This window comes from Lissotriton vulgaris, unplaced genomic scaffold (genome assembly GCF_964263255.1).
Source record: "Lissotriton vulgaris unplaced genomic scaffold, aLisVul1.2 SCAFFOLD_328, whole genome shotgun sequence".
Classification (NCBI taxonomy): domain Eukaryota; kingdom Metazoa; phylum Chordata; class Amphibia; order Caudata; family Salamandridae; genus Lissotriton; species Lissotriton vulgaris.
The window spans coordinates 100,491-127,935 of NW_028243607.1; the positions used below are offsets into that span (position 1 = coordinate 100,491).

Sequence of the window (27,445 nt, forward strand, 5' to 3'; positions counted from 1 at the left end):
GCTGAATACTTCAAGTCTGTCCGAATTCAGACACCAACAGCCTGGTTCAACAAGCATTTACAATGCAATGGTCTCGTCTTTGTTAAAGTTAGAGCTATTGGCATTGCTCATGACATTATTTTTGTTTTTAAAACATATAAATAAATGGCATTGTCATTTACAATGCCAATAGCTTAATCTCTCCCAAATGTGAGACCCACACAGACACACACAGAGCCACACGCACCCACACACACACAGAGCCACACGCACCCACCCACACACACAGTGCCACACACAGAGCCACACACACAAAGCCACAGCCACACACACAGAGCCACACACACACACACACACAGCGCCACACACACACAGAGCCACACACACACACAGAGCCACACACACACACACAGAGCCACACACAACCAGACAGAGCCACACATACACAGACAGAGCCACACACACACACAGACAGAGCCACACACACAGACAGAGCCACACACACAAAGACAGAGCCACACACACAGACAGAGCCACACACAGAAAGTGCCACACACACACAGACAGAGCCACACACACACAGAGCCCAACACACACAGAGCCCAACACACACACACATGTGCTCATGGGGATGGTGACCTTTGGTTCAATGCTCAGTGCACCTGCTTTGCACAGGCCTTGAACCTCCCCCTCCCTAGCCTATTAAAATACGCGCACTCTCATAGGGATGATGACCTTTTGCCCAGTGCTGCTGCCTTGCACAGACCTTGACCCCCCACAGCCTACTAACACATGCACAGGCACGCAGACGCACTCATGGGGAGGGTGACCTTTTACTGCTGACCGGGAGGTGCAGCCTACCCTAGAGAGAGGGGTCTAACCCTCCCCCATGGGTAGCTGACAAAGGGCACGGCAGCAGCAGGGCTTGAGTAAGCGCTAAAGAAAGGGTCAGCGAATGACATGGGGACTTTGGGTTCAAAGGACCCAATCAAAAAAGAGGAGTGTGGCCACAAACATGGCCAAAAGAACGACCGGGACAAGCAGTTCCCAGCTTTGTCGCTGAAAGAAATTGATCCCACCCATCAACATCAGTGCGGGCGGGCCCCGCTGCTGCAATGAGACGAGTGGGCAGGGAGTCACGCGGTTGACCAATAAATATCTTCACAGAAGGACGTTACAGTGGAGAAGTGTGGCTCAATGGTTAGAGCGGCAGACCCTGATGCAGAGGTCTAGCCCGGGACAAGGGTTCAGTTCCCCGCCTCGGCGGGTCTTGGGCTCAAAATTCCACGGACCTGATAATTCTCGCCGCGTTGCCTATTCTAATCATAGAGTCCCACTCTGCAACTCTGGGCAATAGCTTGCCTAATCTCCACAACGGCCCCCACCACGCTAAGGATGCCTGGCCTCCACCCTGGGGGTGCCCAAGAGTGGACGCCTCACAGGGAAAGCCAGGACGGGTTCCACAGCGGTATTCGTACAAGCGCCTTGAGACCCTTGCGGGTGAGTAGTGCACTATACAAGTATCAATTTACATTTACATTACAGGGGAATTGCCTTACGGGTGCCTTACGGAAGGGACTCTTGAGACAAGTGCCTGGACAAGGTCCTTGGGATTGCTCATGGCAGGGATACTCGGGGACAGACAAGAAAATAAGAAATGGTCAGAGCTGGGCGGACATGGCACTTGCACCCCACGCATTGATACAGGGCCACTCACGCCACACATTCCGTAGCAATATGAAGCCTTGAAGCCACGACCCGCTGTACAAGGTGACAGTAGTTGAGCTGTCACAGCAATTGGAAGAGAGGTATGACAGCCTTGAAGAGACAGCATGGCCATAAGGTTGGTGCATACAAGGGTTAGGCATGTTATAGTTACTAATATATAATGAAGCATAAGATATAATACACTGTATAACAGGCCCAGTTGGGCCAGGCCCACCCAAACAGGAGCCTTGGCCCTCGCAGTGAGGCTTGAAGGAAGGCGCTCAACGGCATTGGGATCAAAGGGCTGTCTGTGTGTGTGTGCGCACGGGCTGAGACAGCTTCCCAGGCTCACACACACACAGACAGTTTTTGAGATTATTGCAGCCGCACCTGAGTACTTCACAGGTCTTTATAAGACCATTTACATGTTAACGAGGCTTAGTTCATTTTTTCACCCCTTCACCTCCACATGGCGAAAGGTGACAAATCCTTTCTTTGACAACGGTCACCTTTACCTACTGTTCTGCTGCGTGGATATTTCTTTTTCTATGAAGTGCAATAGAAAATAAGTTTGTTTATTCCTATTCGCCTTTCCTGACCCCTGCAGCTTCTTATCACATCAGGCTGTGACACAAAGTTTGTTTTATGGAGTAGGTAAGAGAATGTGTGACTATTTGTTTTTCTTTTTTAAATCTGCACAGGCCCAGCAGGACACATACTTCGTGTGTGCTTCATTTGAACAGTTTTTATCATTATCATGGCTGATGCAGGACAACAATACCACAATACAAAATGCCCAGATAACGTTGGTGATTAATGATCCTGCTGGAAAGCAATCATTTGTCTGTTAGTAGTTTTTAAATGCAGATGAACTGTATTTTATGTGGAAGCTCACTGGGTTACTTCCTTTGTCACGGAGATCCTTGTGCTACTTGCAGTTCAGAAGTTACAATCCTAACATAGGACAGTGACCAATGAACTGTCACCAAAGAGCTGCATACAAACATGAATGGTATAGTAGGAACTTCACTTTTTTTGTTTTGTGATATAGTTAGAACTTCCTCAGTCTTCATTATTCTAATGTTGCTAAAATGAGTATGTTTGGGCAGATATTCATTTTTATCAGTAAAGCTGACCCCCATGGAATACTCTTTAAATCCTAAGGCTGTGTTTCCCCAGACCAAACCCTCTTAAAATATCCCACCCAGCAGTATGGATGACGTGATTCATACACCTTGTAATCCTCATTGGCTTATGCGACATTCCCTGTAGACTGATTTACATACTTGTATGATTCATTGTCTCTGTATAATGTGTGCGTGATGTAAAGTACTGTGACACCCTACACTGATATGAGTAGCGCTATACAACAAATGAAATGCATATGAGAGAGGGGCTACGTAAAGATAAGGGGCACTGTTGAAGGGTGGCAGTGAGGGACTCAGAAGAGGAGGTCAATAGGGGGAGGGGCTACAGAGAGACTGGGGGGTGGCAGTGAGGGAATCCGAAGAGGAGGTCATGGGGTGGATGGGGAGTTAGGGATAGATGAGAGGCACTGGTGGAGGGTGGTAGTGAGGAAGTCTGAGGAGGAGGTCATGACGGGGAGGGGCTACAGAGAGATGAGAGGCACTGGTGGAGGGTAGCATGAGAGGGAATCCGAGGAGAAGGTCATGAGGGGGGCCATGGAGGGATGAGGGGCACTGTTAAAAAGTGGTAGTAAAGGTATTTACGGAGAAAGAGGTTATTGGTGTGGCGCCAAAAAAGACTTTCGCATCAGTGTTGAAGCCAGCCCTCTCATAGCCTTTCTGTTTATGTTTATTTAATTAGCAGTCAGGTCATAAGGGCTACTGTGGAACATACTTTAAAGTGTGTGCTAATTATATTTACTGCTATATTCAATGTTTTAAGTTTGAAGGTGATTTTACTAATGTTTTTACCGAGAAAAATGAAAGTGGAGCCAGATGGTGCCTGATATGGGGCTGGGGCCCAAGGTCAGCTGTGAGATAAGGTGCACTGGAGAGGAGTGGGTATAATCAAGCCTGTAAGGGAGTGAGTGCGTTGCAGAGTCCGGGGTCAGGTGGAGGTAGTAATGAAGAGGGATTCTCCCTGAAGGCTCACACAGAAGGAGCCTGAGATGTGTCACTTGCCTGATACTCCTACCTCAGAAACCTCCCCTTCCCATCAAAGGAACATTACATGGAAAACACATTTTTTGAGAGTGATAACATTTAGAAAGAGATTTGGAAAAGAGTGCGTTTTACTGGGCCTTGTAAGACTAAGAAGAGATAAAGGAGGGCCCTGACGCTGGCCTGCCCAGACATGTATGCGACAAATCGAGCCCTCAGTGGCCCAACCAAATGCACCCTTGGCCCACCCAAATACAAATTCCTGGAGCTGTGCCTGCTGTATAACCTGTAATGAAATGCCTTACATAGAATTCCAAGATAAGCCAGAAATGAACACGTTGAGGAACAAATACAAGTGTGTACCAACTCATGATGTGAATAAACTGCAGCCATTTTTCTAACACCACAAAGGTGTGGTGTGTATAATTGTTGGGAAAGAAGGAATTGTGGGAGGGCGCGTGAGATGCAAGTACAGCTGGGGTAGGTGGGAGGGGGTTGCCCAGTGCTCGGTGCACCTGCCTTGAGAGTACTTTGAAAGATGAATCCCTCGACAATGCTATTTTCACACCGGCCGTCGGTTTCTGCTCATCCTGTTGCTAACAGGGACACTTAGCGCTTTTCAACAGAGACCTGTGGTTAGTCTCAATTGAGCTCAGAAGGTTGACATCCGGTCTGTGCTGATGGTGCGGATAAGGAGAAGAGATGATGAAAGGGTCGCGGGGCGTCAGTTTCCATCACATGGAGGCGAGGACCCGGCGGGTCTGTCCCTGGGAACACACATCTGCCCGTCCCCTCACTCCAGGCAGGCAGGGGCCGAATGGAGGTCAGTTTAAATACCCGGGCATCGGACGTCGCGGGACTCCGGCAATAATAGCGGCAAATTCGAGAATGGCGGGAGTGCGGGAGGGTGTCTCCTGTAGGCAGGTCTTGCTTTTGTCACTGCGGCTTCCAGGAGATGGGGGGTGGTCGTTTTAAGGCCTGGGGGAGCCTTAAAGCCCTGCTTTGCTGTTCATTTGATATCTTTCGATATTTGTGAGCTGTCATCATTAGACGACCCTCTGCTTCCTGGGGCCTGTCCACGCAGGGGTCGCTGAGCAGCACATTACCTGCTGACTCGGTCCCTGGGGGTTGATCACCCCCCCCCCCTCAGCTCTCTGTGACAGGAATGGTCTTTCTGCGCGGTGGAATTACTAAAGAGCGAGGCCTGGATACGCCTTTACTGAAACTCCAAAGATGTTGGGAAGCTCTGAGGGATGCTTTGAAGAGAGGTTCATCCTGAACCAGGTTTGGTCCAATTCTGAGCTGTGAATCCTGGGGGGCTCTCCCAGGGTGTGCTTGCATGTTCTGTGTGATGAGGGCACCTTTTTTAGGGCTTCAGGTAGGTTTGAAAGATATGAATATGTTTTGTGAGGTCAGGAGCTCAATTACGCAGCAGGAGTTTCAAGGCTCAAATGACTCAAATGTATTTCTGAAAAATGAAGGTTTCCTGGAGACTCTCTGGAGCATTCTAAGGACTTCAGGCAGTTTTCAGGGACTCGTGGTTGTTGTTTGTGGGCTTGAGTTTTATGAGGAGGTAAAGTGATTTCATGAGGATCTGAAAGTGTCCTAACACATTGTGTGCGCTCAGTGATGATGTTTACACACCGTAGTAGCCAGATGTGCTCCTTACACACTGAGAGGAAAATAACAGATCATCCTTACCTCTCGAGGGTGCTTCTGACATCCTGCAAAACAGAGAAACAAACACAGTGAAATCAGTTGCAAAAGAGAAGTTAAAATATGTCAGTAGTTTTAAAAAGTGAAACACTTTTAGCTAGCCATAGTTAGAAGACATTGGGCAGCTATTTCTCTTAAATATCGATTTCGATTCAGTAATCTTTATTTCGGTTTAGAAAAACCATAAAAGATACATAATACCATTCATACATTTCAATTAATAAAGCAAGATTAAAAATGAAACATTACATTGCTGCCGCCTTGACTGGAGCAATTGCTTGTTATTATCTTTAGTTCAGTCCATAGGCCTTGAAAATATGTACAATACAATAAATAACACCTAATAATAAAAAGATTAAAAGATAAAAGATTATTATAAAAAGAGACCACCCAATACCAGATGATTATGTGGAGCGTTATCCTGTCTAACATTGATATTCTAGACTACAATCTAATTGATCATTACTGCTAACATTTTATATAAAAAATAATTAAATATATTCTCACAACATATATCACATAGTTAGTAAGTATTAAAATCAGTAACAGTCTGAGGCGAGAGGAGGGAAGCAATGTCTACATTTTCATCAGGGGTAGTATTTTTTGAAAGAATCCAGCGCCTACGCCACATTGAGCTTAGGAATCGAGAGACTCCAAATACAATGGGCTTAGAGTTATCAGATTTTAACACTCTTTATGCCTCCTGACAATGCACAAAACCCAGATTCCTACATAACTGTTTGAGACAACATTGCCTAGCAAGTTTGTATCCTGGACAAAAAAATAAAATATGAAGCTCTGTCTCCTCTTGGGGTCTACAGATGGGGCATGGTCGCAAGGCAGTGCTAGACCAACTACCAGTAAAGGTGCGGAGGGGAAGGGTGCCGAATCTAAACTGTAGATATAATTTCCTAGCTAGAGGAGACAAGATATCTTCCAGGAAAGGCTCAAAATTGTATTCAACTTTGTGTTAAAGAAAATCTGCTGTGAGATGGCTCGTACCTGTGTTCCCACATATAACTGCCAATTAATGTAATCAGTAGGTTTTCACCAGTTCCACACGCGAGGTTGCCAAGCATACTTCCTCGGGGTCGCTCCAGAGACTCGGGTTACCTATCCTGCTGCACTCTTCCTTCAGGTACCAAGGGATCTTTTTCTCTAAACCCCGGAAGCCCAAAAGCTCTTTTGTCTCTAACCGGTATGCTTCCAACACCCATAGTCTTCGCCAGAAGGTTGGGGGTCTTAATGCAACCTCATCTCCTATTGGTCTAATACCCAAATTGAGTCTCAGGGAATTAAAGGGGTGCTAGAGGGGAGATCCAGAGTCTGTCTTAAATAGCTATTCTCAACTTTGCTCAATTGGCTACAAGAAGAGTGACCCCACAGTTCGGCCCATACATTGAAGAGGCCCTGGCCTGCACCCTATAAATCTCTAGGGCAGGGCCAGGAGGTTTAAAGGAAGAATCTCTCAGTAATTTTGCAAGTCCTCCCGTTGTCTGGGCTAATTTGAGTTTGGCTTTGTCAATTTGTGGTCCCCACTCCATATCCTCGGTCATGGTTACACCTAGGTAGTCAAATACAGAGACCCTTTCCAGAACCATGCCATTTAGGCTGGGATTAGGGCATGCTGTCTTGGCCGGATTAAAGACCATACATTTGGTTTTTGTGGTGTTTATTTCCAGCCCCTTGTTATTACAGTGCGTTACAAAACTGTCCAGGACCCTCTGTATTCCCATCGTTGACTTGGACATTAAAACGGTATCGTCCGCGAACAAAAGTGCTGGGACCTTAGAGTTTGCCAGTTTGGGGGCATCATTGTCCATAACCTCATTAAGGTGTGCAATCAAATCATTGAGAAAGAGGTAGAAGCAAGCACACACCCCTGCCTCGTCCCCTTCTCAACGGAAATTGTGGAGTTAGCTCGCCCTCTTTCCCACATCTAACTTGCGCAAAATTGGCTTCATGCAGCCTCTCAAACATGCTTAAAAGATAATATGGGATCCCCATGTCTTTCAGTGCCCTCCTAGTTTATCCCTGGGCACCAGGTCGAAGGCCGACCTCAGGTACACGAAAATTAAGTAGAGGCTGCCACCCTCCATTTTCACAGTTTTCCAAAATATAAGTTGTAATCTATATATTTGGTCAAGTGTGGAGATGTTCGTTCTGAAGCCAGCCTGGTAAGCACTATCATCCAGCCCTGGAGGCCATCTAGGAGTACTCGTGCAAACAATTTTTGCATGGCATCAATCAAACTTATTGATCTGTAGTTTGCAGGGAGAAGGAAAGACCCCTTCTTAAAAACTGGAATGATTTCTGCCCCCGCCCAGGGTTTAGGGATCGGCATACCTTCCATTATGGCATTAAATAATGCCCATAAATAGGGGACCCATATTGTTGGTTCCACCCTATGAAGGTCACCCGGTAGTTTATCTAGTCCTGGTGCTTTACCTGCGGGGAGTTTCTTTATTGCAAGTGCAACTTCTGAAAGGGTAATCTCCACAGCTGCTTCATGGATGCTCTTTGATGAGATATTGGTGGCTGTATCTGTCACATCCACGTCTACCTGCTCTGTCTTAGGGGAAGTAGAATATGTGACATTGTGGGTAACAGATGCCGGCTCAGAAGTGTATAATGCCTGGAAGTGATCAACCCACTTATCTGCTGCTATATTTGGCTCAAGGGCTGTGTTACCTTCCCTATTATTAGTTCTAACTATAGCCAAAAACTCTTTCATGTCTTTCCTCGACAGAGCATCCTTTATGTCTTTCCATTTATTCAGTTCCCAGGCCTGCTTTGCTCGGGAAATAATCTTTTTGTACAGCACCCTCCTACTATTTACCAAAGATGTGTCTTTGGCTTTGATAGCTACCAGGAGGGCCAGTTTCGCCTTGCGGCAGTCATCATTAAACCAAGGGCCAGATGTATCAAGGCTTTTGCGACTCGCAAAGGCTGAAAATCGCAGATTTTCGGCCTTTGCGACTCGCAAACGGCCGTTTTGCGATATTTCACATGTATGAAATAATCGCAATTTATTTAATCGCAATTATTTGCGATTCCTTCTTTTGCATAGCATTTAAGGAATCGCAAATTTTGCGATTCCTTAAATGATATGTATGACACATTTTTGGTGTGCAAATTTGTGTAAAAAAATCGCATTTTACCATCAACTTGTAGTTGGTGGTAAATTGCGATTTTTAACAAAAAAGCCCTAATTGGCATTTGTAAGGGTGGCATGTGACACTCATACATGCCCATAGGGCATGTATGTGTGCCACATGCACACACATGTAGATTTGAGGGGTGCAGCAGGGTGTCTTTGAGACACCCCTGCACCCTTGAAATAATTCTCAAATTGCGATTAGCAAATTGCGAATTCGCAATTTGAGAATTACTGCACAATCATTCCTATGGGCCTCCTGGCCCATAGAAATGAATGGGAAAATTATTCCTTAATTGCGATTAGCAATTTGCTAATCGCAATTAAGGAATTTTAAGGAATCGCTAAAAAATAGCAAAATTCTACATACATACCATTTTGCACTTCTCAAATAGCGATTCCTTAACAATCGCTATTAGAGAAGTGCAAAATGGTTTCTTGATACATCTGCCCCCAAGTGTGGGTGGGCCGTTTTTTCCTCTTAGAGTGCTTATGCGCGCTAAATATGTCAACCAGTTTAGCCACCAGAGCTGCATGTAATTGTGCAACTTTGTTGGTGTGGGTTGAAGTGCCCACATCAGTGGCATTGTCACAAATTTTCCACCAGAGCCGGTACGACAGCTGCATAGATAGAACTCAATTTATCCGGAGAGTGCTTAATTACCCACCATTTTACTCTTCTCTTATTGTTGGAGAGGATTATTCTATTATCAAAGTTAGGGCTGCTAGTCGAAACTGTACCCAGATCTGGCATCTTCTTTTCCAGGGCCAGGGCATTGTGATCACTGTCGTAGCGGGGAAAGATGGCGAAGTCAATAACCCTTTGCCATAAACTAGTCTCAACCAGGATATAATCCAGATGAGAAGCATGCACAATGCTGCTAAATGTTGGGTTCCCCGGTACATCCAAGATCGTACAGCCGTTACAAGCTCACAGGGAAAGAGTCAGTGTTAATGCATTGATTTGAAGTACCAAGGGTAACCAGGCCTTGTTTGAAGGGATTCGAGGATCAGGAATAGGCCATTGGGAATCCTCCTCATTGAGATAGAATCAGGGGTGGGAGGGAGGGGCTCAAATTGACAGTTAAAATCACCCCCAACAATCAGCCTCACATCAGAAGGGACAAGGGAGATAAAAGAGTTCAGAATATCAAAGGTTGGCGACTCTTTCGTCAATCTTACAGTCCAGGAGTAAACATTAATAAGGGCACACTTCAGCTTTGGAGAAAAAACAAGAGTTATACCTTGAATATCGTTGAAGGAGGAATTCAGCTGATTGACTGTGCAACGCAAATGAGAGCCAACCCAAATGGCTAGTCCCCAGGACAGCCTGCCCCTGTCTCGCATAGTAGCTGCAATGCTAAATGAAGCAAAACCCACCCTCGTCATGTGTTCCCTTGCCCAAATTTCTTGGAACATGCAAATGTCAAACTGGTCAACAAAAAGCCCCCAATCGGGGCAAGGAAGTTTGCTTATAAGACCTGCCACGTTCCACGATAGGACCGTAAGCTTTTTCCCTAGATAAGAAGATTCCTTAAGGATGACAAGGGAATGAGCGTCAGATGAATATAATCGTTCAGATAGGGTAGGGTTAGGGCCAGCAAGAGATTTCTTGAATTTATTGACCTTATATTTATTGTTATTATTGGAGACAGAATTTGCGGGTAGTATAGGTCTGGGAAATTCTCGTAGCCCTGCCGATTCCCGTGTTCAGGTGTGGTGTCAATATTACCCAATCCTTTAGTTTCAACCCTGACATAGATACCCCCTTAGGAGGTCCTCTGGTCCTCCTTGCGGCCTGAGGAAACTCATTCCCTGACCTACTCCCATAGCCTTCGTTAGTCTGTCCACTTTTTTCCAGAGCCCTGTATCGATTTTTTATAGGTAAATTATAAAACAGTGGTCTGGGGGAGGGATGCCTATGGCCAGGATCATGATGTACTGAAGTCCATCTGCCAGGGTTTATAATAGTGTCAGCCCTACCTGAGTTATAACAATAAAAATAGAAAAAGTCCAGTCCAAGGGCTTTCACTTCTGAGTAGGGTTCTGGGCAGTGCTTAATTTGTGCTGGTGCTTTCCGGTGCTAAGCACCGGCACTTCTTTCTTAGGGCCGGGTCTACATGGGGCCGGTGCTGTTAGGAAATTCGCTGAAGAACAGTGAACAAAAGAAAAACCCACGAGCTGGTTCATGCTGTATGTAACCTGAAACTTGTGTTTTTTAAGCGTGTGAAACCAAGTGTACAATGCAGCTGCCCATGTGTGACCTCGGCAATACTTACTCGCCCCAGAGGCACAAGGCAGTCACTTTGTCTTATCAGGATGGTGGGCGCTGAATTTTGTTTCACTTTCCTGAGGCCTGTTAAGTCCTCTGGCCTGGGGCAGGGTGCGCACGGTATGCAACCTTTACAACGCAACTTTTACCACGCAGTGCTGTTACAACGCATGTATTACAACGAAAACCATTAGAATGCATTACACTGGGGGGCGCTCTAGGATAAGGAATAGTTTTAATTTCCTATCCAACACCTTCCCTAGTGTCCACGGGGACTGGAGTTGGAATAGTAAATTAAACTATTCACTATCCAGCACACCCAAGTGTAATACGTTGTAAAGGTTTTCGTTGTAATACTTGCGTTGTAACAGCATGCGTGGTAAAAGCATGCGTTGTAACGTCATACATCCGGTGCGCACAGCACAAGAGACAAGAGAGGCTGGGTTGACTTGGAGTAAACATGTGAATACCTCCCCTACCCCTACGCCAACTCCCACCCCACCCCCTGGTGGCCTGGAATGCTTTTGCTTTATAGAGCAGGGGCTGGAGGAGGGGCCCACAGTGTATTTGGCAGTTGGCGCACGTGGGAGAAGCAACGGGTGCAGCTTGATTTGTTTGCAACTCGGCATGGTCTGCATTGCTCTGTAGTGCCCACTACTTTGGAGCTGCAGACAGTGTGTCTTTATGGATTGGAGCCAGGCTACAGCCCCAGCCTGCACGTCATGATGGAATGGCTTCACTGACTGTCCAATGGGAGAGCGGGACATCTGCATTATTAGATATGAGAAAATATCAGCTAATACATTACATCATTAATTCTGTAAAGTGCGGACAGCGTGTTGAGTTTAGTAAGGAGATGCCATCCGAAAATGGTCTAACACATGGGCAGCTGCATTGTACACTTGCACTCACAGTGCTTAAAAACGAGTATCAGGCTACATATACAGCCTGAACCAGCTCGTGGGTTTTCGATAACCCAGGGTAGGATTAACTTCAAGGGATATGGGTGGGTTTCCCAGTTGACAGATGCAGAGCTCGCACTTGTTACAAGCCCAGGTGTGGGTAACTCATCCAGTCAATGCTGTTAATTTTTCCCACTGCATTCTGGAACTCGTAGTCCTGATTTTATAATAGCACCAAGTGAGGCCTAGCTGCATGTTGGGGGGGTGCCAGCTAGTCATTCCTTAATTTGCCAGCCAACAGCACTAAGCATGCAGGGAGTAGTAGTTCTTATATTCCTTTTATTGGCACAGGCCTGCAAATCTCTGCATGCTCAGTGTAGTTGGCTGTAAAAGCAACACTGGATGAAAGTCAGTCTCATTAAATGGACATCTGAAGTTCTGTGCAGCAAGGAAGGGGACTTTGGTCCAGATGAGAAGAGACTCCTACTACGTCATAGTACTGTAGAGTCAGTGTGTAGGGCCAGAGGTTCTCCCAGTCTCCTCTCAGAGTAAACATGAGCTTTGTTTATGTGACACCACAGTGGTGGCCGTAAACACTTTCCATAGGGGCAGGCAGCACAGAGGTTGGGATTGCGCATCATCTCTTGCACATGCACTCAACATCTTTTTTAAGAAGTAGGCACATTTGTGCTACATAGTCACTTAGTATGTGTCTGGATGGCTCCAAACAGTAATTTTAAATTAGGTATCAGCAACTTTCCAATATGGGGAATGCGGCCCGCCGACATTTAACAGCACTAGCCTCGGGCATCTAAGCTGAGTTTTGAGCACCGGCACCTTTTCTTTTACAAATTAAGCACTGGTTCTGAGAAAGTGGATTTGTAATTTAATAGGGTGCTTACAGTCAGGGTGTTTTTAAAATTAATAATCACACAATCCCCTTAGGTAGTTTTATTCCTGCTTCCCACCCAAGCAACTCTCCAAACTGTTTGTATTTCCCCAGCCTTTTCACAGGGGAACTGCCAATGTCTCGCCAACCAGAACACATTTTTATTCCAAAGGTCCAAATGTGATTCCCTCTGGGCTTCCTTGAGCTCTGGAACCCCAGCCAAGATGACCACATAAGGAGCTGCGGCTGGGGGAGATCAATAATCGGAAGGGTCATAGCTTTAGTCCTACCCACTAGGGGTTCTCCTGCCTCAACCCCTTCTATATTACCACTGGGCCCTAAGACGATATTGTTGCCTTGGTGCGTCATCCGCATAGTGGGGACTACAACAGTTTTCCTGTTCGCTGAGCACATAGCATTTTCTTGCCCCCGCTGGGCCTCAAGCCTCTGAGAGATGGTACCCGGCTTGTAGGGCCTGCCTGGCTGCTGTAATCGTTCCCCTCGTTATAAGTTGCGCCCTATTAATGGGAGGATGTGTGTGCCTGGTAGCCTCCATGGCTGTCAGATTGTGATTACGATTATTCAGAGGGGCAATTTCTTCTTTCACGATAACCCTCAGCTGGATTAGTAGTTCTGCTAGTAGAATCTGAGCCCTAGGTGGATAGTTTGGTTCTGAGACATTTGTATCAATACATTCTCCAGCTTCATTCAGGGTTAACCATAGAGGCTGCACTTGTGTCCAGCCCCCACCCCCCACCCCCCTTCACTTTCTTACTCTTAGGTGCCCACCCCATTGGCTTGCTTTCACTTCACGTTCTTCCGGGTGCCTCTGAAAACCTCCCCCTTCTGAATCACTGAAGTATAATCTGTAATATTCTGCAATATGCCGGGATATTAGAGGTATATATCTGAATATTAACTTTCACGATAAAAATCACCTGCATAAAGTGAAACCCCCTAAAACATTAATAATGTACAATAGCCTTCATGAACACCACCAGTCTGAAGTGCCACCTTCGAATTCTATGTAGAAGGCGATGTATGAGACATAGAAAAATTACATAATGCCAGGACACTAGTATTATGAACATCCGCCCACATGCAAAGAAATGCACGAAGCGCAACTACACAACAACTTTAATAAAAGGTAACAAGAGCCAACTCGTAATAATAATGTGGCACGTGGTACCATCAAATATGTCACCCACTATGGAATACCATGATAAAACTTAAGGTATTGCTTGATAACCAAAAACTATCGCAGAAACTCCTCTCGAAGAGTACACAGGAAGTAGTTTTCTTAGCTATAAATCGAATGTACCATGAGAAGCGGACATTTTTGTTTTCTTTCTAGTCTTTAAATTGTTTATGAGTTTTACTGAAATACGACCTCGTTCTGCCTCCCAATAAGTACATAACTCTTGTGATGCTCCCACACATGAACGAATATAATATTTGTCATTAGTAACCTTTCGATTGAACATGAGAACATGATAATATCACTCGTTTGGAGGCGGAATGGTTTTTCCATTTTTTCCATTTCTATGATTTCGAGCGTCATTCCGACATGTGACGCTGACAGCATGCACAACAGAACAACCAGCAGGTGCAATCAATTAGGCAGACAATTATCCAATCAGGCAACATATAAATAGGAAGTGCTAACCGCAGATGCTTCAGACCACGGAGCAGCACGGAGGTCTTTGACGGATGAGGGAGTATCACTGTATACGTAAGTCCGGCTCTATGCTATTGACAGAACGGTTATGTCATGAGCGTCGGTTGGCCGGTGCTCATGACGGAACCGTTCCATCATGAGCCCGTTGACTCATTAGAACGTTCAGCACAGCGCAGGAATCTGCGCCGCCGCGCTGATGAGGTTAAATCGCCCGGCTAAGATACCCTAAGAGGAAGCTTGGACTCCAACCTCCCTTTTGTTCTTTATATTCCTCGAGCATAGCCAACTAGATTCAAATTTTTTTACAGTGACTGAAAGCACCAAAGAACCCTCCCCCACCCCGGCGCTGGCTCAAGTGGCACGGCAAACAAAAGCAAGTGTATGTATTCCTCATAGACCAGTTGTTTTGTTTTCGTTGTAAAAACCTACAATTTTCCTCGTTGTGTGTATGAATATGTGTCGGCCACAGACAAAAGTGTGCATGTAAGGTGATGTCTACTGACAAAAAAATACCCTCCATTAATATTGTGGGTGATTGGCATATTAGCCTGATATGATTGAATAATTAAGCCCAACTATTTGAAAACTACATCATGAAAAATATATCACAAAATATGTACTTTTTCACCACAGGACGATAAAAATGAGATCAACATGATATTAGTTTTTTTTTTTAAATCCACGCTATGATGATGTGTCACATTAACAACCAATAGGCTCTCATCTAGTTTTGTGGTTGTCTCTTTTTTCTCTCCACAGGTACTTTTTTGAGGAGGTCATTTAGCCTCCATAATTTTCTTTTCAGTTGACCAGCCTATTTTTATGGTCAGCTTGTTGTGAAATGATAGGCATATAAAATGTATATAACCTATTATCTCAGAGTGCAGTAGGGATCACAATAGGTCCTGATGAGTAAAGCAGTAGGGGACTGCTTACGAAGCACGTCGACCAAGTAGAGAGTGTTAGAATTGGGGGTCTCTGGTTGGCACAGGTATACACTTGTGACAAGCAGGGACCCTCTCCTCCAGTCAGGGCAAGGGACTACTCCTAGAAATAACCCCTGCTCACCCTCTAGGCAGCGTGGTGCGAGCAGACAAGGCTAATCCCCAGAGCATATATGGTTAAGCATTTGCAGTAATTTACCCAGTAATCTATCAACCCACCACACAGAGACACAAGGTTGTTTTTATGTAAAAATATACTCTTTATATTTCAACTTCAAGCAGACTTTAGAATACAGGCTTAACGATTCAAGAATGGTTCCAGTTACTTTAGAAATGATGCCACAATTCTCACAGCACTGTTTAGATCTTTGTTGCACTGTTCGTTAAAGCCTGGGCACTTCGTAGCGCTCCTGTATGCTCCGTACGACAAACAAAGGAAAGGCCTCGCTAAACCTCACGCGCCTCGCGTTAGACGCGTTCGGCACGGTCGATGCACAGAAGGGGTACGGGTTGTAGCACTCCTGTGAGACTCGTACTGCAGGGCGAACAAGGGTTTCAACGAGGATGTGCGCCTCACGGACACTTCAGTCCGGGGCGCAACGTACAGGACGACACGGGGCACAGTACCGTAGAGACTTGAAAGTTCGAGGCAGACGGATGCGGACGTCAGGCGTCCCACGTCTCGGTGCCTCCCCGGGGCGATTCGAGCTACGTCTCAAGGCTCAGCAATCTCGGTGTGCTCGGGTTAGAGATGAGTTGTGGGGGCAGGCTCACAAGCAGCGTACGCTTTGACCCTGGAGGGGGAGCGGCTGAATGCGGCGCGGGCGGCGGTGTGGTCCACAGGTACGGGACGTGCCCAGCCACAGTACGCACCGCAGCTGTTCACTTAACAGCAGCGGGGCGTTTCAGCAGGACCTGATCAGGAAAGTACAAGTAGGGCCGGGGTCCGTCTTTACTTTGCGAGCTATGGCTGGGGCCAGAAGGTCGCGGCGCTTAAGCCCACCAGCAGCATTTGTATTTACAAGCCCTGGCACTCCTGGTGCACTTTACTGGGGACTGACAGTAAACCAAATAAGCCAATCATGGAAACCAATCAATGTATACACCTTTCATAGGGAGCACTTGCACTGTGGCACTGATTGGCAGTGGCACAGTGCCCTGAGCAGCTAACACCAGCAAAACACATGAGGCACATCAGCAAAAAGTGGAAGGGAGACTCACGCCAAGGTGCCCAGTCTAACAGAGAGTATAACTTGCTCACACTTACTCTCTTCTTCCCCTTTTTAACGTTCCCAGCTAGAGGTATGAATAAAGTAAATTTTTTCTACTAGCCAGGGAATTTTTAACTTTTTATTCACACCTTTCCCTACCACTCAAATCACTCTCACTTATTACACTTCTAGTCTATCCACACAATATTAAGTGCTCCTGCGAAGTCGTAGGTCGAAGCACGCCCGCTCTGTAGAGGGACGGGAAGACCCCTATGATGTAGCATGATACTATGGGATTCATAGTGTGGGAGGGGTATTTTAAAAACACCTAGTGCTCACGTAAAGCACCCTGGTACCTTTTAGGTCTAGTTTGCGCTATATAAAACTAAAAAAATAGCCCAACGCTTTCTTTAGTGTTGCGAGGATTAGAGTTGAAACAGTAAATTGTACTATTCCAAAGTCCAGTGCCCCCGTAAGCCAAGTCCTTGTAACGACTTGTGTTGAAAATGGAATGTGTGTTTCAGACACATTTGTTGTTCTGCTCAGGTGGGAAAGGAAAGCGTGGTTGTCATGTAACCCTCTCTGTCACCCCTCAGAAGGAAGTACCCTCTCACCATCAGAGGAATGCTCTCTGTCACCCTTGGAGGGATACTCCCTGTTACCCTCGGAGAAACGCTCTCTATCACCCTTAGAGGGATTCTCAGTGCTGCCTTCAGAGGGATACTCCCTATCACCCTCAAATGGATGCTTCCTGTCTCCCTTGGAGGGATTCTCTCTGTCACCACTCAGAGGGTTGATTTCTGTCACCCTTGGAGGGAAAATCCCTGTCACCCTCAGAGGGCTGCCCTCTGTCACCTTCGAAGGGAGTCTCTCTGCCACCCTCGGAGGGATGCTCTCTGTCAACTTCAGAGCAATGCTCTATGTTAGCCTCAGAGGAATGCTCTGTGTTACTCTTGGAGGGATGCTCCCTGTCACTTTCGGATGGATGTTCTCTGCCACCCTGGGAGGGATGCACTCTGCCACTCTTGGAAGGATGCTCTGTGTCACTCTCTGATGGATGCTCTGGCACCCTCGGAGGGAAGTCCTGGATGCTCTCTGTCACTCTTGGAGGGATGTTATTTGCCATCCTCAGAGGAATGCTCTCTATCACTCTTGGATGGATGCTCTCTGTCACCCTCGGAGGGATGCTCTCTGTTGCCCTTGGAGAAATCTCTGTCACCTTCAGAGGGAAGCTGTCTATCACCCTCAGGTGGGCGTGTTGTGTCACCCTCAAAGGAATCATCATTGTCCAGCTCAGAGGGAAGCTCTCTGTCATCCTTCAAGGGATGGTCTGAATGCTCACTATCACGCTTAGAGGGATACTCTGTGTCACCCTCAGAGGGGTTAAAAGTAATATAAAACCGTAGCTACCCTTCAAACTAAAGTCTTCGATATTCCAGCAGAATTTTCCTGTTTTATTACTTTTGTGGGCTCATGTGGTGAAAATAATAACTTTATGCAAATTTAGATAACATTTCAGTGCCTTGCCCACTTTTGTGACCACTTTGTTCTTTATGCAGCAATCTCTTATGCAGCCATACAAACCCTAGTGTGTTTCCCATTACTAAATGCTCAGTTATATAGTTCACTTTTCACCTAACAAGAGATTGGTGCAAGCCGAAATAATTGGCCCCTTGTGTCAGGCGAAAGAATAGAAATGTTTACAAATTTCTAAGAAAAGTGAGGACTTTGGTTTCTTTCCAATTCTCTCAGGTGTTGTCTCTCATTAAGCTTTCCATTTTTATCCAACTTTTCACACATTTTGCTCCTTGGTCTTCATATATTAATTACTGTCACTGGAATTGCTTGGTGTGTTGCATTATCCCTAATAGATAAAATACATAAATATTTTGTATACAGATGGATTATTAACTTGTATAGAACACTGCAAGAGGCCGCTGCACATTCCACTGCTTGTATATTGAATTGGGCTCTCAGTATCAATTAAGACAATGTAAATAATCCATGTCTGTATATTGTGTGCAGCTGTCAGAGTGCATGGGGTCACTGTGCATTGACCCTGCCAGGACATGATGTGGGTTCCATCCATACATTTAATAATGCACACAAAATATGAATATTTCTCTTACTTCTTTTGTTGTATTTAACAAACAGTATCTCACCTTCAGGAGTTCCCACGCTGGTTCCTCACACTTCTTTTCTATCTCCGTTATCAGGGCCTTGAGAGAGGTGATTTGATTGGACAATTTATTGATATTTGCATTTTCTTCCATGGTGATTCTCTTCTCCATCTCCTCCAGTCTCCTGTGTAGTGTTTGCTCATTTTCTTTCAGGAGTTGCTGCAACCTTTTAAACTCAGATTCAAATTTCTTCTTCTCAGTTATTAACTTCTCCTGTCAGAAGCAAAGAAAAGCTGGTTTGATATTAAAACGCTTCTTACAAGCCATCCTTAGAGCAGGAGTTCAGCGGGAGAGTGGAGCAGTTGATAATGTACTTCACAAATCAGAACAAAATTGTGCTTTTCCTAATTTCTGAGATACAATATCTTACTACCTACCCTTCTACCGTGTTCCGTCCTTCTCACACTCCTGCTCTCCCCCTGCCCTCAGACACCCCACGAACTGTAGACAGGTCAGAATTTGTGAAGCTGCAGAGACGCTCGATCCATGGAGTGAGTGCAAGGAAGAGAAGCCATCGCAGGCAGAGACAGTCAAAGACCCAGAGACAGGCTGAGGGGAGAGACTGGCTGAAGTAAAGTGTGAGTTGATGTGACAGGCAGGGGAGAATGTAAAAGAAGTGGGACCAGGAATTTTCAGCTCTTAAGATGAAAGACACAAGATTTGGTGGGTGATGCAAGCTGCCCCTGTCCAGCCAGGACAATGAATGTGTTCACCCAGAAGGAGACACTGAGGACGTATCCTACTATGGCTCTCATTCAGAGTGATGGTGAATCACTGATGTGGTAATTTAATGTTTAAAATTATAAATAAATGATGCCTCCATGCAGTGTCACTAGTATACAGGTAAAGGGCAGTGCTCCTGTGCAGTGTCACTAGTATACAGGTAGAGGGCAGTGCTCCTGTGCAGTGTCACTAGTATACAGGAGAGGGTTGTGCGTTTGTGCTGTGTCAAAAGTATACAGGTAGAAAGCTGTGCTCCTGTGATGTGACACCATTTCTGGTAGTGTTGTGTTCTTGTATTGTGTCACCAGCAATGGCAGCTGGCATCGATCTGGCATGGCGGGCCGGGTGGGGGGGGTTCAAAAAAAGGAAACAAAATCACTTATCTCCTGTCACATTCGTTCCACGTCATCTCTCCTCCCGTCCCTGCAAACAGGAAGCAGCCAGGCTCCCATGGGCCAGTCACAGGCCGGTCAAAGCGCCATGCGCACTGCAGTGTGCACACCATTCCCCCCTGCCATGCTCTGCAAGTAGAGCAGCCCCGCCCCCTACAAGCTGCTGCAGAAGGAACAAATAAAATGATAATAACATTGAGGAGTTATAATTTTATTTTTCCTTTCTTTTACTGCTGCACAGCAGTGAGGCGGTGATCCTCCGTCCTAGCGGAGGAGCCACCACTGGCCACCAGTGCTAATAAGGAGAGTGTTCCTGTGTTGTGTGAAACTGTAATGGTACAGCTCCCTGAAGCCCACATGGGACTGAGGACTATTTTTTTTTTTTAAAAAAATTTTGTTGCAAAATACAAATAGTATCATCATCATCATCAGTCACATAAAAGCTTACAGTCGTATGGCCTATTAATAACACAAGGTAAATGTGAAACGGAATGTATTGTGATAGTTCCCATTGGTTGTGTGACGAAGTCATTATTCAAGGTGATCTGATGAACAGGGAGTATAAGTGTATCGTAAAAATTACAATTTGCATTTTATGTTTTTTAAATAACAGTGAACATAAACTAGAAAAACTGCACACGTAAATCGGCATGTCATTGAGGTAGCGTCGATAGCATCTAGCATCATAGTCGTCATAAAAGGGACCAATCCGACATTTCCATACCCCAAGCCCCACCCCATCCCCCCCAGCAAACTCCCAGCACAAAACCATCCCACTCCCATATGCGTTGCCCTCCAGCCAACCCCAGACCCAATCAGTGCTCTTCTTCACTCTCAGAACCCTCAAGATCTTCCTCATCCAGTGGCTCACATATGTCCCCCCTATAGGAGTTCCAAGGCTGCCAAACCCCGTTCCATTTACGCAGATTATCCCGTAATTTGTATACTGCTCTTTCAGTCAGCATGAGCATGTCCATGTTTCGGATCCATTGAGCCAGTGTGGGGAGATCAGCCGACCCCCATTTCTGTGCTATGTCACGTTTGGCCGTGACCAGCCCTATTGTGGTCCACGCTCTTGCATAAAAGGTAAGGTCAGTAGGCCCCCAGACATTCAGCAGGCACATCCGCGGGTCCAAGGTGAGTGAGGTGTTTAGTGCCTGGGCTATGGTACGTAGAACCCGTTGCCAATAGCTAACAATCAACGGGCAATCCCATAACGTGTGTATAAATGTGCCCTCTGCCCCGCAGCCCCTGAGACAATAGGGATGATCCGCCCTGTGCAGTCTATGTAGTGTCGTGCGAGTGTAGTAAATCCTATGCAGAATCTTTAACTGTACCAGGCGGAATTTGGAAGATATGCCTGCCTCACGAGGGGACGCCATGGTTGCGTTCCAGTCGGTTTCATCTAGATCTCTGACATTCGTAATCCATCTGTCTTTCAGCTTCTCTAGTGGGTCAGGCATGTTAATAATCAATTTGCAGTAGGTCATCAAGGTCGCCCCTTCCTGTAGGAAGTCTGTGAGCAGGCGATCCTCCAGTGGAGAGGATTCTGGTGGGGATGTGTCTGGTGGAATTGCCGCTTGTAGGGCGTGTCTAACCTGTATATATCTGTACAGCTCATTATCCCCCAGCTCATACTGCTCCTGTAGAGTTGCAAAAGGAATCACCCCCTCCCTCGTCCATAGGTCCCCCACAGTTGAAATCCCGATGTTATCCCACTGGGTGAAGCCCTTGGTACGTCGTAGATGTCCCAATGCTTTCGTGTCCCATAGAGGTGTAAGTTTTGTAATGGTCCCATCCCATTTCAGTTTTGCTTGCGCCTTGTACCATAGACGAACCGTGTGATTCGTGGGCCCAATGAGTTTCGCCGCGATACCGCGGTGGTACAGTGGGGCCAACAAACTGTTCGTACCCAGTTGTGCCATATCTGCTTTGAACGCTGGATCCTCTTGCGGGGCGTGTATCCACTGATTAAGGATCTTAAGCTGGGCCGCCCAGTAGTACAGCCGTATGTTGGGCAACGCGATGCCCCCATCGTACCAACTCCTATTCAACTATATGTGCAAGATCCGGGCTGGCCGGTTCCCCCAGAGCAGGCCCGTGATCTGTGCTGTTATCTTTTGGAGGAAGCTATCCGGTATCAAACGTGGAGCGTTTTCAAGAATATACAAGAAGCGCGGCAGGGCCACCATTTTAAAGAGCGCTGCCCTTCCCAATAGTGTCAATGGGAGTTCTTTCCAATGTTGCACATCATTACGGAGTCGGAGCAAGGGAGGCTGCAAATTAAGCCGTGCGAACTCTGCCTCGTCTTGGGTAATATGGATCCCCAAATATTTAAAAGAAGTGGGCGCTATCTCTAGAGGACAGGAGTCCGGGAGTGGCGGGAGCGGCTCCTGGAGCTCGAAAACTGTCGATTTCGCCCAGTTGATGGTGGAGACTCGCCCATGTGCATTACAAAGAGCCAAGAGGTTAGGAAGGCCGTCCTCTAGGTCAGTGAGGTATATCAACATGTCGTCCGCGTATAGGGACACTCTATCCTCCCATTGTGGAGTCCATTGGATCCCCCTCAGGAGCTGCGTGGTGCGAATAGTAACCGCCAATGGTTCCAGAACCAGAGCAAAAAGGAGGGGCGAAAGCGGACATCCCTGTCGCGTGCCACGACCTAGATGAATGGTTCTAGAAATATGGCCATTAGCCACCACTCTGGCTACGGGGTCTTTGTAGAGCATACGTATCCAGGAGATAAACGCCGGACCAAAGCCCATACGTGCGAGCACTGCAAAAAGATAGTTCCACTCCACCATGTCGAACGCCATCTTGGCGTCTAGTGAGAGGATCGCAGCTGGCTCTCGCAGTAGCGAGAGTCTCGCTACAACCCCATGCACCCTGCGGAGGTTTAGGGCCGTACTTCGATGTGGCATGAAGCCGGATTGGTCTGGGTGAATCAATTGAGTTAAGCACGGCAAGAGTCTATTCGCCAACACTTTAGCTATAATTTTGGCCTCTGGGTTCAGAAGGGAGATGGGTCTATATGACGAGCATTCACTGGGGGGTTTACCCGGTTTCTGGATGGCCACAATAGTCGCCATCCGTTGGTCTGGCGGCAACATCCCCTTCAACCTACATTCCTCGTACATTTGAATAAGGGGTGTACCCAAGGATTCTGACATGGTTTTAAACCACTCGATGGGTATTCCATTGGGGCCCAAGGCCTTACCCGAATGAAGGGAGCCAATGGCTGGTTGAATCTCGTCCACTGTCAAGGGCACGTCGATGTCCTTCGACGCCTCGTCCGTCAATTTCGGCAGGGGTACATGGTCGAGGGCAACACGAGCCTCATCCTCCGCCACCACTGTCGTAGGGGTGTATACCTCACTAAAATAATCAGCTAGGACCTCCACTATCTCGCCAGGGCGGGTGTGGACGACGCCACATGAGTCAGTGAGCTGTAGGATATTTCTCCCTCCCCCCTGCTTCTTGTCTAGCCACGCCAAGAGTTTGCTAGCTTTGTCCCCGATGTCGTAGACCCTATGTTGTGTCGCAGCAATATCCGCCACTGTGACCCTCCTTAAGTGGTCGGTGAGGCGACGTTGGTGGACCTGCAGGTCGTGGAGTGTATCGTCCGAAGGATTTGCCATATGGGCGGTGTTGGCCCTCTCGAGGCCCAATTCTAAGTCTAATGCCTCCCTCCTGTGTGCTTTTTTGTGGTTCGCAACAATGGCAATGGCTTGGCCCCTAAACACGGCCTTATATGCTTCCCATAACGTGGAGGGGGAGTCTACAGAGGACCGATTCTCCTCAAAGTAAAGCCGGGTGGCTTTCTTCAGGTCTTTACTTATCTGTGGGACTTTAAGATAACCAGGGAAGATCGGGAACAACCGCTGTCGTTTAGTGTCTGTGGTAGTGATGGTCAGAGTGAGCGGAGAGTGGTCCGAGATGCCCCTCGGCTGTATACTTGTCTCGGCCACAGAAAGATGCCCGTTGCCCAATACGAGAAAGTAGTCTATCCTGGAGAGACTATTGTGGGTGGCCGAGTAGTATGAATATTGTTGCTGGCCAGGGTGTAGTGTACGCAACTATTTTGTTTTCAACTATTTTGTAAATATGTACTTGAAACATATTGCAAAAACCTCTAGGTGCTGGCGAAGGGAAAGAAGAGCCAGGGCTGCCTCTTTCATAAATGAGGAGAGATGAGGCATGCTTCATGTGCTCCGAAATGATAAATAGGAGACATGTAAGAGAGTTGAACACTAGTGCCAATAAAAGAGCCTTAACCCCTTAGCTGCGGCGGCTATTCCGCCGCAGTGCTAAGGGGGAGGGGGGGCGCGGGGCGCTTCCGTGCTCGTGGCGGAACCGCTCCGTCACGACCCTCGGGTGGTGTGTGCTTGTGACGGAACGGTTCCGTCACGTCCCCGCCCGCCTAATAGAACGCTAAGCGCAGGCGTGGAATTCGCGCCACGCAGGCGTGGCGAGCGGGCCGTGACGGAACCGTTCCGTCACCAGCACAGCCCACCCGAGGCTTGTGATGGAATGGTTCCGTCACGAGCACGCAAGGGGTTAAATAAATTTCAGTCAGGGTCTCTGAGGCAACAATACAATTGCATAAATGTTTTAGAAATATTTAAAGGCGTGCACCATGACAAATCCATTACGCAGCCTATTTTGCAAAGTTTATAATATTGTTGCTATATATGTTGCCTACTAACCTGGACTAGTATGTGAATGTTATTAAATTGAGAAACATATACCTCAACACAACCATAACATAACATGTATTTGTAAAGCGCATTTTCACCCATAGGTATCTTGGCACTCAATAACAGATGTTTATTGTTACCCAACTCAATGGTACTAATTTTATCGACCTCAGATGGATGAAAGGCTGAGTGGACCCACCGGGATTTGAATCTGTGACCATGAGGTTGAACACAGGCCTTTGCAGTGGACGCACTAGTCCACTTAGCCCCCAGACCCGACCGTGGTTATTTTACATATTGTGATTTCTATATAACACAAGAACCCTTAGCCTGCCCAAAATAAAAGTAAGTCCTTTTGAGATTATCAAATATATGCTTAACTGTTTGGAATTATTTCATAGTAAATTTTAAATTGATAGTCCTTCTCCTTGTTGTTTCTACTCGCTGTGGACCTATAGGGGTCTTCATCAGGACAGGGTTCCTAGTTTTAGTGACCTGTTGATAATCTGCATCCCGGAGCATGACTGGGTCACTAATGCCCTGCAAGATGGTAAACTGCAACTGACAATGATGACCATCATTCTCCGCCATATTATCAACACAATGTGTTTCTTTTTTCAACTTTATTTTAGATTTTCAGGAAGCATCTAGCAAGTAACAGTCTGCATTGCAGGGGCTTTTGTTACACAAATAGTCTTCACATGCAGAACGCCAGACAAAACCATGACAATGTTCAGATTATTGATATTTTGTCGCTGCATACCATTGCAGAACACATATGCAGTACCATGCCCAAGACCCTTCAGTGCCCACGGCATGTGCATCACTATGAGGGTTTCTTTTTCATCAACACTTCTGGCATTCCATGTAACATTTCATATACATGTGAGGGGCAAGCTTGTATCTTAAACCCTTTAATCCAAGACAAGATCACCTATTGAGCCATCCCTTGGGTTTGGGCTATCCCCTACCCCACCTCCAGACACATTCTTAGCATGTTCGTCTGTGCTCTGCCATAATATGTAGATTTGTTAAGACCCCCATATGTGCCTCGGGCGGCTGACCACAGAGAGGAGTTCTTGGTAGAGAGCCCGTTGCAAAACACCATCTCACTATGCCATTCCCGGATCGTGGGCATGGCGGGCAGCACTCTTATCACATCGCCACCCTATGCCTTGCAAGCCACAACCCTATGGCTACTAGTCGGCGCACCTCTTTACCCTCATCTTTATCAGACCCTGGCAGCACCAGGAAGGGCGTCCTCTTCAGTGTTTCTGATTTAATGGCCTCCAGTTCTTGAAACACTTCCTGCCACAAAGGTTGAATTGCTGGGCACTGCCAGGATGCCAGCCTCTCTTTTCACTCAGCGCCTACAGCTAGCATTCTCCCGTAATCCACAACGAGCACGTGGGCCCGGTGTATGGTACGCTCTGTTGATATATCTGAAGTGGATGAGTCTATGCCTAGTGTTTAGTGAGCAGTCCTTATGACGGAGCAGCAGTAGCGCCATTGTTTGTCTGTGATGTTGATCCCCAGATCCCTTTGCTGTTCGTCTCTACTATATGAAGGGGGTGGTCGTTTGCAATACATAAGACAACGCCAACAACTCTGGGGACTCTAAGACATCCTCGCCCAGTAGCGCCTTCAGTCCACGTCTAGCCCTAAAATAATGAAGGTGCAGTTACATAGTGGGGCTATCACACCAGTGACACACCTGATCCCACACGCGCTCTCATTGAAGCAATCACCCAGGGTATTTATACCAAATTCCAGTAACGCTTGCACCGCTCCTCTTCATGCACCATGGCACCAGGACAGTGGTAACTGCGTTTCTACCCTCTATGGACCTCTATAGCGATCTTCATCAAGACAGGGATCCTGGTTTTGTGGATCCATTGACAATGTGAAACATCTACTCTCTGCATCCCAGAGCGTAAGTGAGAAATGAAAGACCTGCACCAGGATAAGCGCACAAAAGGTAATCCGTAAACTTTATGATAGGATAAGATGGGACAGGAATGTCTTCAGAATGGTAAACGGGCGTGTACGCCCACTCTGAGTACCTGACTGTTAGAACTGGGGGTCTCTAGTTGGCAGAAGTATGTACCTTTGACCAAATAGGGACCCTTGCTTCTAGACAGGGAAAGGGGATTACAAGACCCCCTTGGTAGCTTGGCACGAGCAGACAGGCTTATCTCAGAGGCACTGTGTTAAGCGTTTGTGAACACATACAGTAATACAGTGAAAACACTACACATGGACACCACACCGGTTTTATAAAAATACGTATTCTTTATATAGACTTAACACAAGACCACAAAAAACAAAAATCTACAATACTGTAAACGGTAATACATCAAGATGGTAGAAGTAATTCAAAAATAGGTTCTTCACTTAAAAGCAGTCTTGAGCAACAGATAACCCCAACTGGAGTTATCACGACATTGAGGTCAAAGAAGTCCCAAATTACGGCGATGACTGCGAGGTGCGCAGAGTCGGGCCCAGAGTCAAAACAGACCCACACAGAACAGTACCTTGGAAAAGTGAAAACAAAGACAGCTAACAGAGTTGGGGAAATGCGGCGTCGTTGGCACTGTGCAGTGTCGGTTCCTTGCTTTGGGGAAGGCGATGCGTTGAGTCCCCGATGCTTGCACAAAGCAGGGCATGCGTCTGTTCCTTACCGGAGAGGAAGTGACGTCACAATCAATCAATCAATCACTGCATTTCCAAAGCGCGCTACATACCCGTGAGGGTCTCAAGGCGCTGGGGGAAGGGGGTTGCTACTGATCGAAGAGCCAGGTCTTGAGAAGTCTTCTGAATGGTGCTGAAACCACGCTTCCGTACAATGTCACGATGTTGATGAATTGTTGAC

The 27,445-nt window shown here is 46.7% G+C and overlaps 1 protein-coding gene across 1 annotated transcript in view; it reads right to left on the reverse strand.

The window, feature by feature from the left end:
* LOC147668282 (E3 ubiquitin-protein ligase TRIM39-like) overlaps nt 1-27,445 on the reverse strand; it is a 175,297-nt gene that overhangs the window by 52,906 nt on the left and 94,946 nt on the right. Inside the window, exons 3-4 of the mRNA XM_086948633.1 lie at nt 18,744-18,974; nt 5,514-5,536 (exon numbers count right to left, since the gene is read on the reverse strand). Coding sequence (XP_086804759.1) covers nt 5,514-5,536; nt 18,744-18,974 — 254 coding nt within the window. The remainder of the gene's footprint in view (nt 1-5,513; nt 5,537-18,743; nt 18,975-27,445) is intronic.